This window comes from Abramis brama (assembly GCF_963993115.1).
Source record: "Abramis brama genome assembly, chromosome: 18".
NCBI lineage: Eukaryota > Metazoa > Chordata > Actinopteri > Cypriniformes > Leuciscidae > Abramis > Abramis brama.
Window position 1 is genome coordinate 10361269 of NC_139980.1, and position 12772 is coordinate 10374040.

The following is a 12772-nucleotide window of genomic DNA, read 5'->3' on the forward strand; positions in this document are numbered from 1 at the left end:
TCGCCTATATGGACGCGCCGGCCGGTCAGCAATGAGTGTATTTATTCATTGTCCCTTCATAGTTTGCAAGAGACAATTAAACTGAGACGTATTTAATAAACTGAGCATAGCCTATTCATCTGTCATGAAACGCGACTTGGCCATTCTAATTAATGATCGGAAGAACGCGTATCGACCACTGTTACTGTAAAATATGCACGTATGTCCATTTAAACTCGATTTTGGTCAAATGTGGACTATATCATTACACTGGCAAGAATATGGTTACATTTAAAGATGCTGTACCAAGTATGACAACGCTACGTTCAACTGCTTTTGAAATTACGGTGTTTTTTTCACTTCCTGAAAAGTAACCGTTTTGGACATAGCCTACGTGAGTTTCATCGGGCAGCGACGATATGTTGGGCGCACCATATTACTTTGATTTGGCGGACAAAAGCCTTTTAAATATTTATTATATTTAACAAATTACTGTTTTTTTTCCTAAGAAATAATGATAATAAAAAAAATATATATATATATATATATATATATATATATATATATATATATATATATATATATAATAATAATAATAATATATATATATATATATATATATATATATATATATATATACCAAAATTTATTTTAATTTAGAAATTACATGTAGGCCTACAACATAGAAAAGGTATATTCAAGTCATTGATTTTTTTTATTATTAAATTAATAGATCTGGAAAGAAAATAAAAAGAAAAGAAGCGTCCAGTCACTGAACCACCTTTATTCTCCTGGTGGTATTACTGAAATCGTATGTCACTGTTGGAGTAATTTTAACGTATACTGTATATGGCTAAATGGTAACAGTATATATGCGAACAAATAGTTGTTTTCGCTAGAAATCCAACCACAAAATGTTTTACACTTACACATTACATCATGACCATGTATTTCTGCCCATCTTCAATAATCTGCTGACTTAAATACTTTTTAAGTCACCATCAGTGCAAATTTTTTATTTATGTATTTATATAAATAGAGTTAAAATTAAATAATGCAAAACAGAGTACATGAACCACATAAGCCATTATAAAGTAGCCTATATATGCACATCTGACCATAGAATAGGGCTGTCAACGAATATTCTAAATTCGAATATATATTCGAATAGTTTAAAAAAACTGAAATTCGAATGTGAAAATTAATATTCGAATGTGGAAAAACGCCCGCGGTAGCAGAGGCGCGCTGCCTCAGGGACAGGTCACAGGAAGAAGCGTTAACGGTAAACAGAAACATTACTAAAGAGTAGGCTACTGTACTGACTGAATAGATATTGCGCAGCATGAATAAGGTAGGTTAGATACAGCAGTTTCATGCACTGCAGGCTTCCACTGGTTTGATTATTTACCGTTTCATGTCAAGGAAAAGTTCAATTTTTACCATAGCACAGCTCGCTCGGAGCGCTCAATGTCGGATTCGCGTCTAGTTGGACTCTTGAACATTTTGAATTCGCGCGTCAAAAGCAAAACTTTGATGCGCGGAGAGCGTGACGCCTCATTCGCGCCACAAGACTTCCAGACGCGCGTAAACGCGTCTTTACATTGACTTAACATTGAAATCACTCGCGCCAGACGCTCTATTTGCGTTTGGTGTGTGAACGCAGTGGGTGAGCGAGAGAGAGAAAGAGTGCCTGCGAGTGAGCGAGATTTACTTGTTTGTTTTTGTGTAGGTAATACGTTGTCAAATATGTTTAAACTTAAATAAACTACCTATACAAGTAATGTCTCTTGGTATTAATTTGTCCTGTTATTGACGTAATGCGCGTCATTGACAAAATGCGCAACCAGATGTTCGAATAGTTCGAATATTCGTGTGTTTTTTAGAGGGAATATTCGAACGTCATTTTTGAGCAATTTTGACAGCCCTACCATAGAATATCTACCAGTTTACATATTTTACCATCGCATGCATATTGTCATTAGGGATGCACCGATGTATCAGCCAATAATTGGTATTGGTTCAATTATCTTCACTATCAGCCATTTGCCGATTGTTTAAAAACAGCCAATAATCAGTGCCGATTATATCCTGTCATTTAAAAGGGGGCAGAAAAACGTGTAAGACTGCAACTCATACTGTGTGTGAAGAAAATGTCTCTTGTGTTGAATTTAGAGCTGTTGAAGTTAATGCAACAATAATGTTAAAACAGGCTCTATTTGACCCTATGAATCACCACATCAAAACATCAAAAGGCAAGTTGAAAGATAAAGTTCAACCTACTGAAATCATGTCTCATGTAATCACTCAATCAGTGTTTCAACTACGCAAAGGCGTCAAATAAAACAATGTCACTTAACGTTGCATTTACCTCTAATAGAAGGTTTAGATGTCAGTACAAGAAAGAAAGAGATCAGATCAGAAGCCTTTGTAGATTTCTGATCAGTAAACAGGACTCAAACTGAGCTCAAGCTGAATCCCTGATAGTGTGTGGGGTGGAGGAAGTCAAAGGTCACAGGTCCACAACTGAGGTATTAAGAGCACGTTTACCACACAATTAATCAAATCCTCAGTCAGCCACCCGCACCACTGCCCTTTGAGGGACCTCAGCAACACAGACCATCTTTAAAAACATCTTACACTACATAGGTAAGACCAGCATCACTATTATGTAAACTCACACATGTGGGCCTTTTCATGTAATCCGATCACAAGTGGTCAGGCAAATTGATTGCTGTTTACAATGGCTAGTAACTCTTGTGATCGGATTTCCAGGGGTCTCTGATTTTGTTAATACATACATCACTTGTCAGTGTGCCTAAAGTAAAAGTTCTTCTTTGGCAAAATTAAATTTCATTAATAGCCTAAACACAGGATTTACTCCCTTCAAACATAAATCGGAATGTCACTGTTACAGTCATTGCAACTTCCCGAACACACACACACACACACACACGCACACACTATAATGTAGGCTAAGTAATTTATTTGTTTATTGTCGAATACATACAGAGATTGACAGCTGATAGGCTATCACATACCCACCACTTGATTCGCCTTTAATTCTTCTTTTTGAAATTTCTCTCTGATCTGTTTTGCATCCATTGCTGCTTCAACAATTGGACACCACAACTGCGTAGCTTAAGAATCTGCAAATTAATGCCTGACGAAACAATTAAGTTTTAAACACTTTAATATCCATTATTAATGATTTATCTCATACACTCGCAATAAATCAGAAGGTTATTTATTTTTTATTAGTCCCGTCTGACTCGCGGATTATTCACAGTGTCCACAGACTTAACCGCAATCCGCGAATCACTATCGCAAAGCAAATGTGACATTTCAAGCAGAATGCTCATTGTTACTTTAGTTGAACCAGAATACTGACCAGCAACCACCTAAAATGCCCTTGCATCATGGTGTAGACTTATTTATGGGCAAGCCACTCACATTTTCTTCACTAAATGCAAAAATCTAGTTAAATAATACAAGACTGTTAAATAACTCCAGCGCTTTGTCCACCGGGAATTGATTGGATTCCGTTTTTACCTAAAAACATGTTTGACACCATAATGGCAGTGACGCAGTGTTTAAAAAAAAACAAAAAAAACCTGACATTTAGTATGAATATAGTATGAATATAATTACACACTCTGTGTGCTGGGCTGTGAGGTAACGGGAATGGGTGAAAGAGAGTACTTGTTGACAGCTCTTCTTGACCACAACACCCTCTTCAGCAAACACACTCTCACATACACACATTCCCCCTGCCAGGGCTGCACACCAGCCGTACCAGACTCAAGGGCATGATGCCCATCTTTCCTCAACTTTGTGTCAGCTTATTAACTCTAAGCTGTTCTCTAAAACCATCTTAGTGGGACAGCAGAAGCCAAAGAAACCAAACTTGTCAAAAGTCACAGCCATAGTCAACAAATCATAGCATTATCTGCAGCCAAGGCCACAGCTTTAGCAAGGACACAGTCACCTGCCAACTCCTGTTTTTAAAGTCACTATGAAATCAAAATTGAAATGTCTTTTTTACGGAATACTGTAGTGTTTCTTATAAATTATCCGTGCATATCATTATTATTGTTTTCAAAATAACTTTCCCTCTATTGGAGGGACATCTTTTCTCTGTTTACTGGCGTCAGCGCGGGGCAACCTGTAACTCACAAGTCAGTAATAGTAAACCACAACCATCCAATCAATTCCCAATGGGCAAAATCAAGTCCAGCCCTACAATTTTTTTCGTGTTCGAGAAGCCGTCTCGCTCTGACATACGTCACAATAGGGAAGAAAAGACTATCACAATTTCCGTTTTAAGCCGAAAAGATATATTAGCCAGCCTGTAAATTCTCCATTGAAAACAAGATGGATGAATAAATAAACAAAACCTTTTTACCCTTCGAAATAAAATCTCAATGCTAAAATACTTCCAATATGATGACCAAGGGGAGAGAAGTGACATAAACTTATATTTCATTCAATACTGACAAGTATCGAAAAATAGACATCATAGCCAATCATTTTTGGCTATGTATCTTTATTCTTATTAGAGTATAATATCAAACTCTAATTGAAATCAACTGTGAGGAGTACCTACAAGTATCGTTAAAAAGTGTTTAAACTACACACTAAAAATAGATTATCATAACCAACAGATGTTTGCTATGTATTTTATGTATTTATTTGATGTATCATTCCATTACATCAAACTTTATTGAAATCAACTGTGAGGAGCGCTTTTTTTGAACTGCTTCCAATGTAGAGCGTTCCAAATCTTTCACTTATGAGCTTCCATGATGGTTAGGATCATGTTGTCTAAGTAGGCAGTGGACAGCTCACTAGTTTTCACTTTTCAGAACAGATCTATAGACTCAAGAGCAGAAGGGCGAGGCCTGGTTGGATGGGTGCCTTTATTAACACTATCCAGCTTTCCCATGCTGCACCCCAGGAGGGTGAGAGGGGTAACCACAGACCTGAAGAATAAGCCTGTCTCATGCCAGTATTTTCAATAACACAATTTCAGCCTCTGGTTTCAGAAATCCAGCTTGCAAATATAATAAAAAAAAAAAAAAAAAAAAAAAAAAAAACATCAAATGGAAAATAAAATGAAACATAATAAACAAGGGGAGAGAGAAAGAGTGGACGAAAAAGAACTTATTACTTTGGGAAAAATCAGGGATCCTGTTACGGATGTTGTTTAGAGTGCAAACAGAAACTGGTGGTCAAGGCTGAATGCAGATATTTGATGTCCCAGTGAGAGCCTTATAATTACTGAATATTAACGTTTGGGGGCACAGACACACACACACATGCTGGGTAACCTTAAGACAATCATGCTCAAGGAGCTCTCCAAAACTTCAAGAGACAAACTTCCATTTAAGGCTTCATAAAGATATACTTAAATGTCTTACATATAAAATCCCATTCAAAAGTTTGTGGTCGGTAAGTTTTTTTCAAATGTTTTTGAAAGTCGTCTCATGCTCACACAAATAGAGTAAAAAACAGCAATATTGTGAAATATTATTATCATTTAAAAACCTGTTCTATTATATTATATAATAACTCTTTTAAAACATTTTAAAATGTAATTCGTTCTTGGAATGGCGAAGCTTATTTTGTTCAGCATCATTACTCCAGTCTTCAGAAATCATTCTAATATGCTGATTTGCAGCTCAAGAAACATTTCTTATTATCATCAATGTTGAAAACAGTTGTGCTACTTAATATTTTTGTAACAGCATGTATTTGAAATATAAATCTGTTGTAATAATAGGGTCTTAAGTGTCACTTTAGACCAATTTAATGCATCCATGCTAAATAAAAGTATCAACTTATTAATTTCTTTCACGAAAAAAAATCTGATATTATATGTACATTACATACTTATTATGCAAGTATTTACTATTACATACTCACTATTACATAGTAATATTGTCCACTGCATGTTACGTCATCTCCTTTTAAACACTTCCAGTACATTTAAACAGAAACCTGATTTTTTTTAAGGGATAGTTTCTCCAAAAAAAGAAAATTATATTAATTTACTCATCATTTAAACTTAAATTTACTCCATACAATCCATCATGTGTGATCCGCAGAAGAAAGTCATGCAAGTTTTAAACGACATGAGTGATGACATTTTATTTTTGGGTGAACTATCTCTTTAATAAAAGCAGAGATGGAGCATGCATTAGGTAGCGCAACTCTTTTTGTGTGATTAACATGATGTTTTAAATGTTAGTAAACACCTTTTCTCTATGTTTTCCCCCAGAGCAATGATGCCCACAGGAGAGTTGAAGGTTTATAAGCTTGAGTGCTGATTGCTGTTTAGCTGTTTGGTGGTTTGGCTGATGTGGCCGGTCTGGCCTGCTTCTGCCTCATGTTTTTTCCTGATTTGTTTTAATGAGTTCCTATGGGCTGAGCTTACCCGCTGTTCTCTTTACAGCCGCAGGAACCAGAAACTCTATCAAAAACAGTCTGTGAAAACTAATAACGGAGAAGCGAGAGGATATTAGTCTGGAACGCTCTTTTTTTTTTGCATGTTCTAGTGTGGTTGAAATATTTTGATAAGTTCAATCCTCTAATAAATTTTTCCCCCAAATCTCTCTGAAGACCTTCATTTTGCTTTTCTTCTCTCTTGGCTCGCTGTTTTCCACATTTCCCATTAAGGTCTCTGTCCTTTCTCTCTACCCACGTCTCCCTCACTCCCTCTTGTCCTCAACATATTTGACCATTGACCTGTGATGTGATGCACACGCGTGTATCCGCCCCAGACGGGCCTCAGTGAAAGCATTTCCTTTTCACTTTTGCGTCCTCAGAGAGCTAAACACCCACTGGAGTACTCCGATCCAAGCTGTCTCGCAACTCTACTGATGCTTAAAGAATCTCTCTGTTTTTCCCCCAAAGCCAAACACAGAGTGTTTACTGAGTGCTGTTGCCAGTTAGGCTGTTTAGACTGTTTACTCACTCACTCACTCACTGCACCTGCAGACACCAGAGGAAACTATAGAGAGTTCATTACCAACAGCAGAACACAACCACTGAGCTTAAAGTGACCGGTACAATTTGCATTAAGATAAAATACAAAAATTGATATACTACATAGAACCGGATATTCTGATAATCTAAATAATGTAACATTAGTATCACACATATTTGCTCGAAACAAGGCTGTGTTTATTAGGACAATAAAGCTTCTTAGAATCTGACATGGATGGATGGATGGATGGATGGATGGATGGATGGATGGATGGATGGATGGATGGATGGATGGATGGATGGATGGATGGATGGATGGATGGATGGATGGATGGATGGATGGATGGATGGATGGATGGATGGATGGATGGATGGATGGATGGATGGATGGATGGATGGATGGATCAGTTGATGGATAAGTGGATGGACGAACGGACAGATGGATCTGCAGATGGATCTGATTTTTTTTGTTTTTTTTGATAGAGACAATGCATGTTAATGAACATTAGTATAAAATACAAAATGTAAACAAGCCGGATTATAGCAACATTGCTAATTAACATCCGTAGTCCCTAGGCAGGTATGCACAAGGACACTTCCTCAAATGGATGGATTGATGGATGCATGAATAAATTAATGTATGAATGAATACTGCAGAAGGATGTATTAAATAATGGATGGATGGATGAAAAGATGGATGAAATAAAGGATGGAGGGATGCCAGAATCTCATGACTGATGTGTTTGATGAGGGTTGGAGATGAACTGTGCAGGACAGTCGATCGGCAGGAGCAGGATTGGGCACCCCTGTTCTAGAGTATAGAGTGATGTCACTGGAGACTGAAGTGCTAGAATACACTCCTGTGAAATCTATTACACATCCAGGAGCTTTACGTAACTACTGCCACAGAACAGTGCCAACAGAAAAATATCCATGAACTAAATTCACAGATTATCCTGCTCTAATATTAATGGAGATGGACACTTCGGGGCACATAACTGGTTTAACATGATTTCTGGTGATCTTCTGAGATTCAAGTGCTGTTTTAGCAAATATCGATTGTCCTTTAAAAACATGAATACTTGAACAGTATGTACTAGACAAAGAGACACCTACGGAAATCACTTAATCTTTAACTCTCACAATAGAGTAGAGATATGTAGCGCATTGCATTCAGGATGTCATAAAACAGAACTCTATAGCCTGTTATTAACAGATCAGTGAGCTGTGTGATTGACTAACCTGCAGGAGGAGTCTCTCAAAAGCAAGGCAGGCGTCCCAGCAAGGGAGAGCGGGATGACGGAGAGCTTGAGCAGCAGCCAGACCCAGCTGTAGGACCCCACTGTGACTTTCCAGAGCCCCCCAACTGTCCCGAAACAACTGAACATATGAACAAAGCTGTTCGGCTGTAACCCGCCCTGAGAAAAAAGAGAAAAACATAAGCATCTTATTCAAGTTGTCTGGATTCAACAGTTACACAAAACAACATTCAGTCATTCTGAATTCAGTGTTTACCTTCATCTGTATCTTTGGTGTCAAACAAAACTTCAAACATTGTTTGAACTCCAGAGAAAATGTACTTCAGTCCCCATCAATGCAAATCCATTACCAACACACAGATTTACTGGGCATACGCACCCACGCACACACACACACCATGGTAAAGGAAAAAAGTCATCCTGTCTCTTCAGGGTGTGTTCTTATGAAATACACAAGACTATAATATTACTAGGAACTGACTCAACATAACTCAATGCGTGTGTAAGTTTATTTGCGAATGTATGCCCATGTTTAGTTGTAACAATTGAAATAAAATGATTTATGAATTACTAAGTAAAACCATCTTTACTTTGTGAAAGTACAAAGTGATGCCTAAATTGTAAATGAATCATTCTTTTGAAGAAGTTCTTTTTCACGATTAGCTCAAACTGATTCACAACTAAAACATAAAATGCCTCATAAGAAATTCTGGTAACACTTCTAAATGAATTGTTGTTTTAACCACTTCATTGAAACAGTCAGACCATTCAAATGAATTGATTCACTAGCATTATTTGGACCTTCCAATGCTAATCAAAGCAGAGGTTTATTGAGTTTAATTTAAACAGATTAATACCTAAACTGGCACACTATGGGAGGCAGAGAAGATCATTTTACCTTCGTAAAATTATCCTAATCAGCACACACTGCTGTTCAAACACACCACCAAACCCCATCTGTGTTGAAACTGTGCATCTGGAAGAATGATGGATCTAATGTTCACACTGCTTGGTAATGTGAACATCATGTATGACATACAAGCCAAAAATATAAGTGTATATGTGATTTAGGCTGAAAGTGTTTGTCTGTGGTCATCTTCTGAGCTTATTTATTACATTGGCACAGTTCAGCCAAAAACACTCCAACACAGAAACACATCCTCACTGACCCTGGAGGGTTTTTTTAAGGGTTATTATGGGTTGAGATGAAGAGAGGGAAAGAGAAATATATTTCATGTAGTTCAGCAGCTCATTCCATTTCTGTCTTTTTAACCAATTGGTTATCCTTTCAGCTAATAATAAATATGAAAAAAAAAAAAAAAAAAAATTATATCTAAGTCATATCTGATTTCATGTTTTATCCCATACGAAAACAAATAGCAAACAACTGTATTTCTGTACAATTACATCATATTGTAAATCATGCTCAAATTTCTAAAGTTTGGAAAAAACAGAAAAGCAAAAAACAAAAAGAAGGAAAAATGGGGTGGGGAGTGGAGGCTGGGGTGTTAACATCGAGACAGGGGGTTGGGTTCACATTCATACATACAGCCACCAGAAGTGAGAGTATAGCCTGTGCTCCAATGCAGCCAATGTTTGCTTCAACCCAGCCAAACGCTCAACCACACAAACAAGAGACCGAAAGAGTGCGGACAGAATGAAAGCTGGCTAGAAAATTACTAGAACAAGCAATGCCCCAAAAGTAAAAATCAGGCAGACATCCTGAGGGCAGTTTAGAAGATTGAGATTGAATCATTGGAGGGCTGAGCCCTGTGGTTCTTCTGAGGGTCATTTTCTTAAGATGACAGGATCACAAGCTCCAAACTTATTATGGTCCAAATTTCACAAGCATACAATTAATTTGTATTTTGTAACTGTGCCTCTCGAGAAACACTTACTTATTTGAGCGTAATTAATATAAAAATAGAAAGCAATGAAATCACAACGGTTAATGAAACGTCAAGGTGTGGAATTAGGTGTAGAAGGTGTTAGGACATGCAGGTGTTAGGACAATTAGGTGTTAGGACATGCACATCAGACAGCATTCTTGCAGATAAAAGTCAAACTCTAGGTGGGGATAAGTGGGAAAACTGACCTCCAGAACTGCAGTAAAATCTGGATGTGCAAGTCTGGAGATGGTTTAGTTTATGGGTCTAGAAGCTTCTCCAACTACTACCAACTAATTGCCTAAAAATCTCTGAGAATTTTTTTTTTTGCAGAGAGCAGATGCACATGAAATCTGTTTGACAACTGGCAAAACAAAAAGACAAAAAGGCAAAACCACTAACCCCATAAAGCCTTTTTCTCAATAATGAACCCTTCGCCAGCTCATTTGTATGCAATGAATCAGGGAAAATGCAGTGCTCTGATGTCTATGGCCACATTCTGAGGGTGGCTAGGTTAGGGAAAATGATGGCACTGTCTAGTAACACCAATCAGATTTTGCCAGCTCATAAAATAATGCTGAGAAAATGGATTTTCTTCCAGAAATATCCAAAGACTGAAAAGGGCTATTATAGATTGAGTCAGCTTTAGAAAGCTCTAGCAAAATACTCAAGAATCACTCAGCATATTGTGCCGGGAACAACTTCACCAGGAAAAAGAGAGAGAGAGTTGTTCCAAGCAGACCGAAAGCTGGAAGAAAAATAAGAGAGACACGGAGGACTAACCATCACATGACCATGAAACAAGGGCTGAACGTACATAAACACACACAGGGCAGCAATGACCCTGAGTATGTACACGCAGACAAGCACACTCACGTTAGCATGGCAAAAAAGACCACCAGAGTTTACATACATGCAAAAATGAAGACCAACAGAGCACACTTTACGACAGCCAATCAGAATAATGCTTCTGATGCTACAAGATGAAGCGAAACAAAATCTATAACAGCTGTGACTGCATTGCAAAGAAAAATACTCTCTCTCTGAGTGTGTGTGTGTGTGTGTGTGTTCTTGTTCTGTTTGATACGCAGTATGATTGTTCTGGCACTGTAAAAGTTCTGTTGGCTTGGAGATCAGGAAATAACTGTGATCCAGTGAGAGAGGTTGGCTAAAGTTTCTGTACTGTAATAGTGTGTGTGCACTTTGGAAGAACAGCCATGTGTGTTGTTGAATCAGAACCATGTTTAGCAATACAAACCCATATTGGTATCATGATATTCTCTTTCCAGACTGATGTGGATGTTGTTACACAAACCAGAAGGGCATTTGATTCATAGGATTTGACAGTTAAATGTGAAAAAAACAACAAAAAAAACTTAAAAACAAACCCCACAGAAACAGCAAAAAGTGCTGTCTTGTTTGCATTCGTAAGACCATAAATGAGATGACCTGCAACAACTGTGAGATTCAGTTTAGAGGTTATGGTCCAATGAACTGTCCCCCTGTCATTTAGGTTCTGTGCTTTTTCTTCATATTCTGATTCAACTTATTAATTGTGTGCTGGTTGACTGAACTGTTCACACTTGTAGTTCGGTTCACTTGGATCTTTTGAACCAGACCCCCCCAAAAAAAAAAAAATCATACATTTAGTCCTGGTTTGCTTAATGTTCAGATAGTCATTTTTAACACCAAAGAAAAGAAAAAAACAGCTTTTATGTTGTATTTTTGTGTGTTCTGGACTAAGCTCGCTCGTTGTATGTGCGTACATATGATGGTATTTTGACCAGCTGAGAACTCATGAAGAGCTTATAAAACATGTACAGAAGTCAAAATTGTGTCAGGAATTCCTCCATTGAACACAAATGAAGTTCTGCTGCAAGGAGACGTTGTAAAGTCTGACGCCTGTACCAAGCTGTAATGGGCAACATCGTGACTACATATGATACATGTCCTGTATTTGGTTTGCTTGATGTCTTTGGTCCGCGTTACGCTCATATTTCAGTCAAACAGCACCAGAGTTTGTTTGGAAGCGGACTGACCCACCTTTTGAGGGGTCTCGGGCCGCTTATTTGGTGCGCACCAGGGTTCGGATGGTAGCGTTCACACTTACTCAATTGAACCGCACTAACAGACCAATCGTACCAGGGTTCGTTTTAATCAAACCAAACCTGTCAAGGCTGAAAACACACTAAAATGTTGCACTAAAATGGTTGAACTAAACTAACTAAAACTGTAGAAAACCAGTAAAACTAAAACTTATGTTAAACTTTTACATTAAAGCGGTTTAAAGTAAAAATGGTCAAGCTAAACTAAAACAAATGCAGCAACAGGCAAACCCAAACCTTTAGTTTTTCCACAAGTCTTCCACTCTACTCCTTTTCAACTCTAACACACTAATTATACTGATTATAGCTATTGTGTTCGTGTGTATTTAAGAGCTCTGCGAACGTCTTGCATGCCTGTGCGTATTTTTACCCCTAATTTCAGACTCTATTGTTTAACTTATGAACAGCAGAGCACCTCTAGAACATATGTGTGAGAGCACGTGATCCCAACATGAGGTTCATATTTCCTCAGTGGCCTGGCCACATGGGCGTTCTACCCATATGTATTGCTACTTGCTGTCTGAAGGGGGTGCTGTGGGTCCTTGACTAAAAACCACTG

At 37.8% G+C, this 12772-nt stretch overlaps 1 protein-coding gene across 1 annotated transcript in view; it reads right to left on the minus strand.

The window, feature by feature from the left end:
* The window catches only part of scfd2 (sec1 family domain containing 2), a 133204-nt gene that overhangs the window by 104373 nt on the left and 16059 nt on the right, over window positions 1–12772 (minus strand). Inside the window, exon 4 of the mRNA XM_084091061.1 lies at window positions 8206–8381. Coding sequence (XP_083947187.1) covers window positions 8206–8381 — 176 coding nt within the window. The remainder of the gene's footprint in view (window positions 1–8205; window positions 8382–12772) is intronic.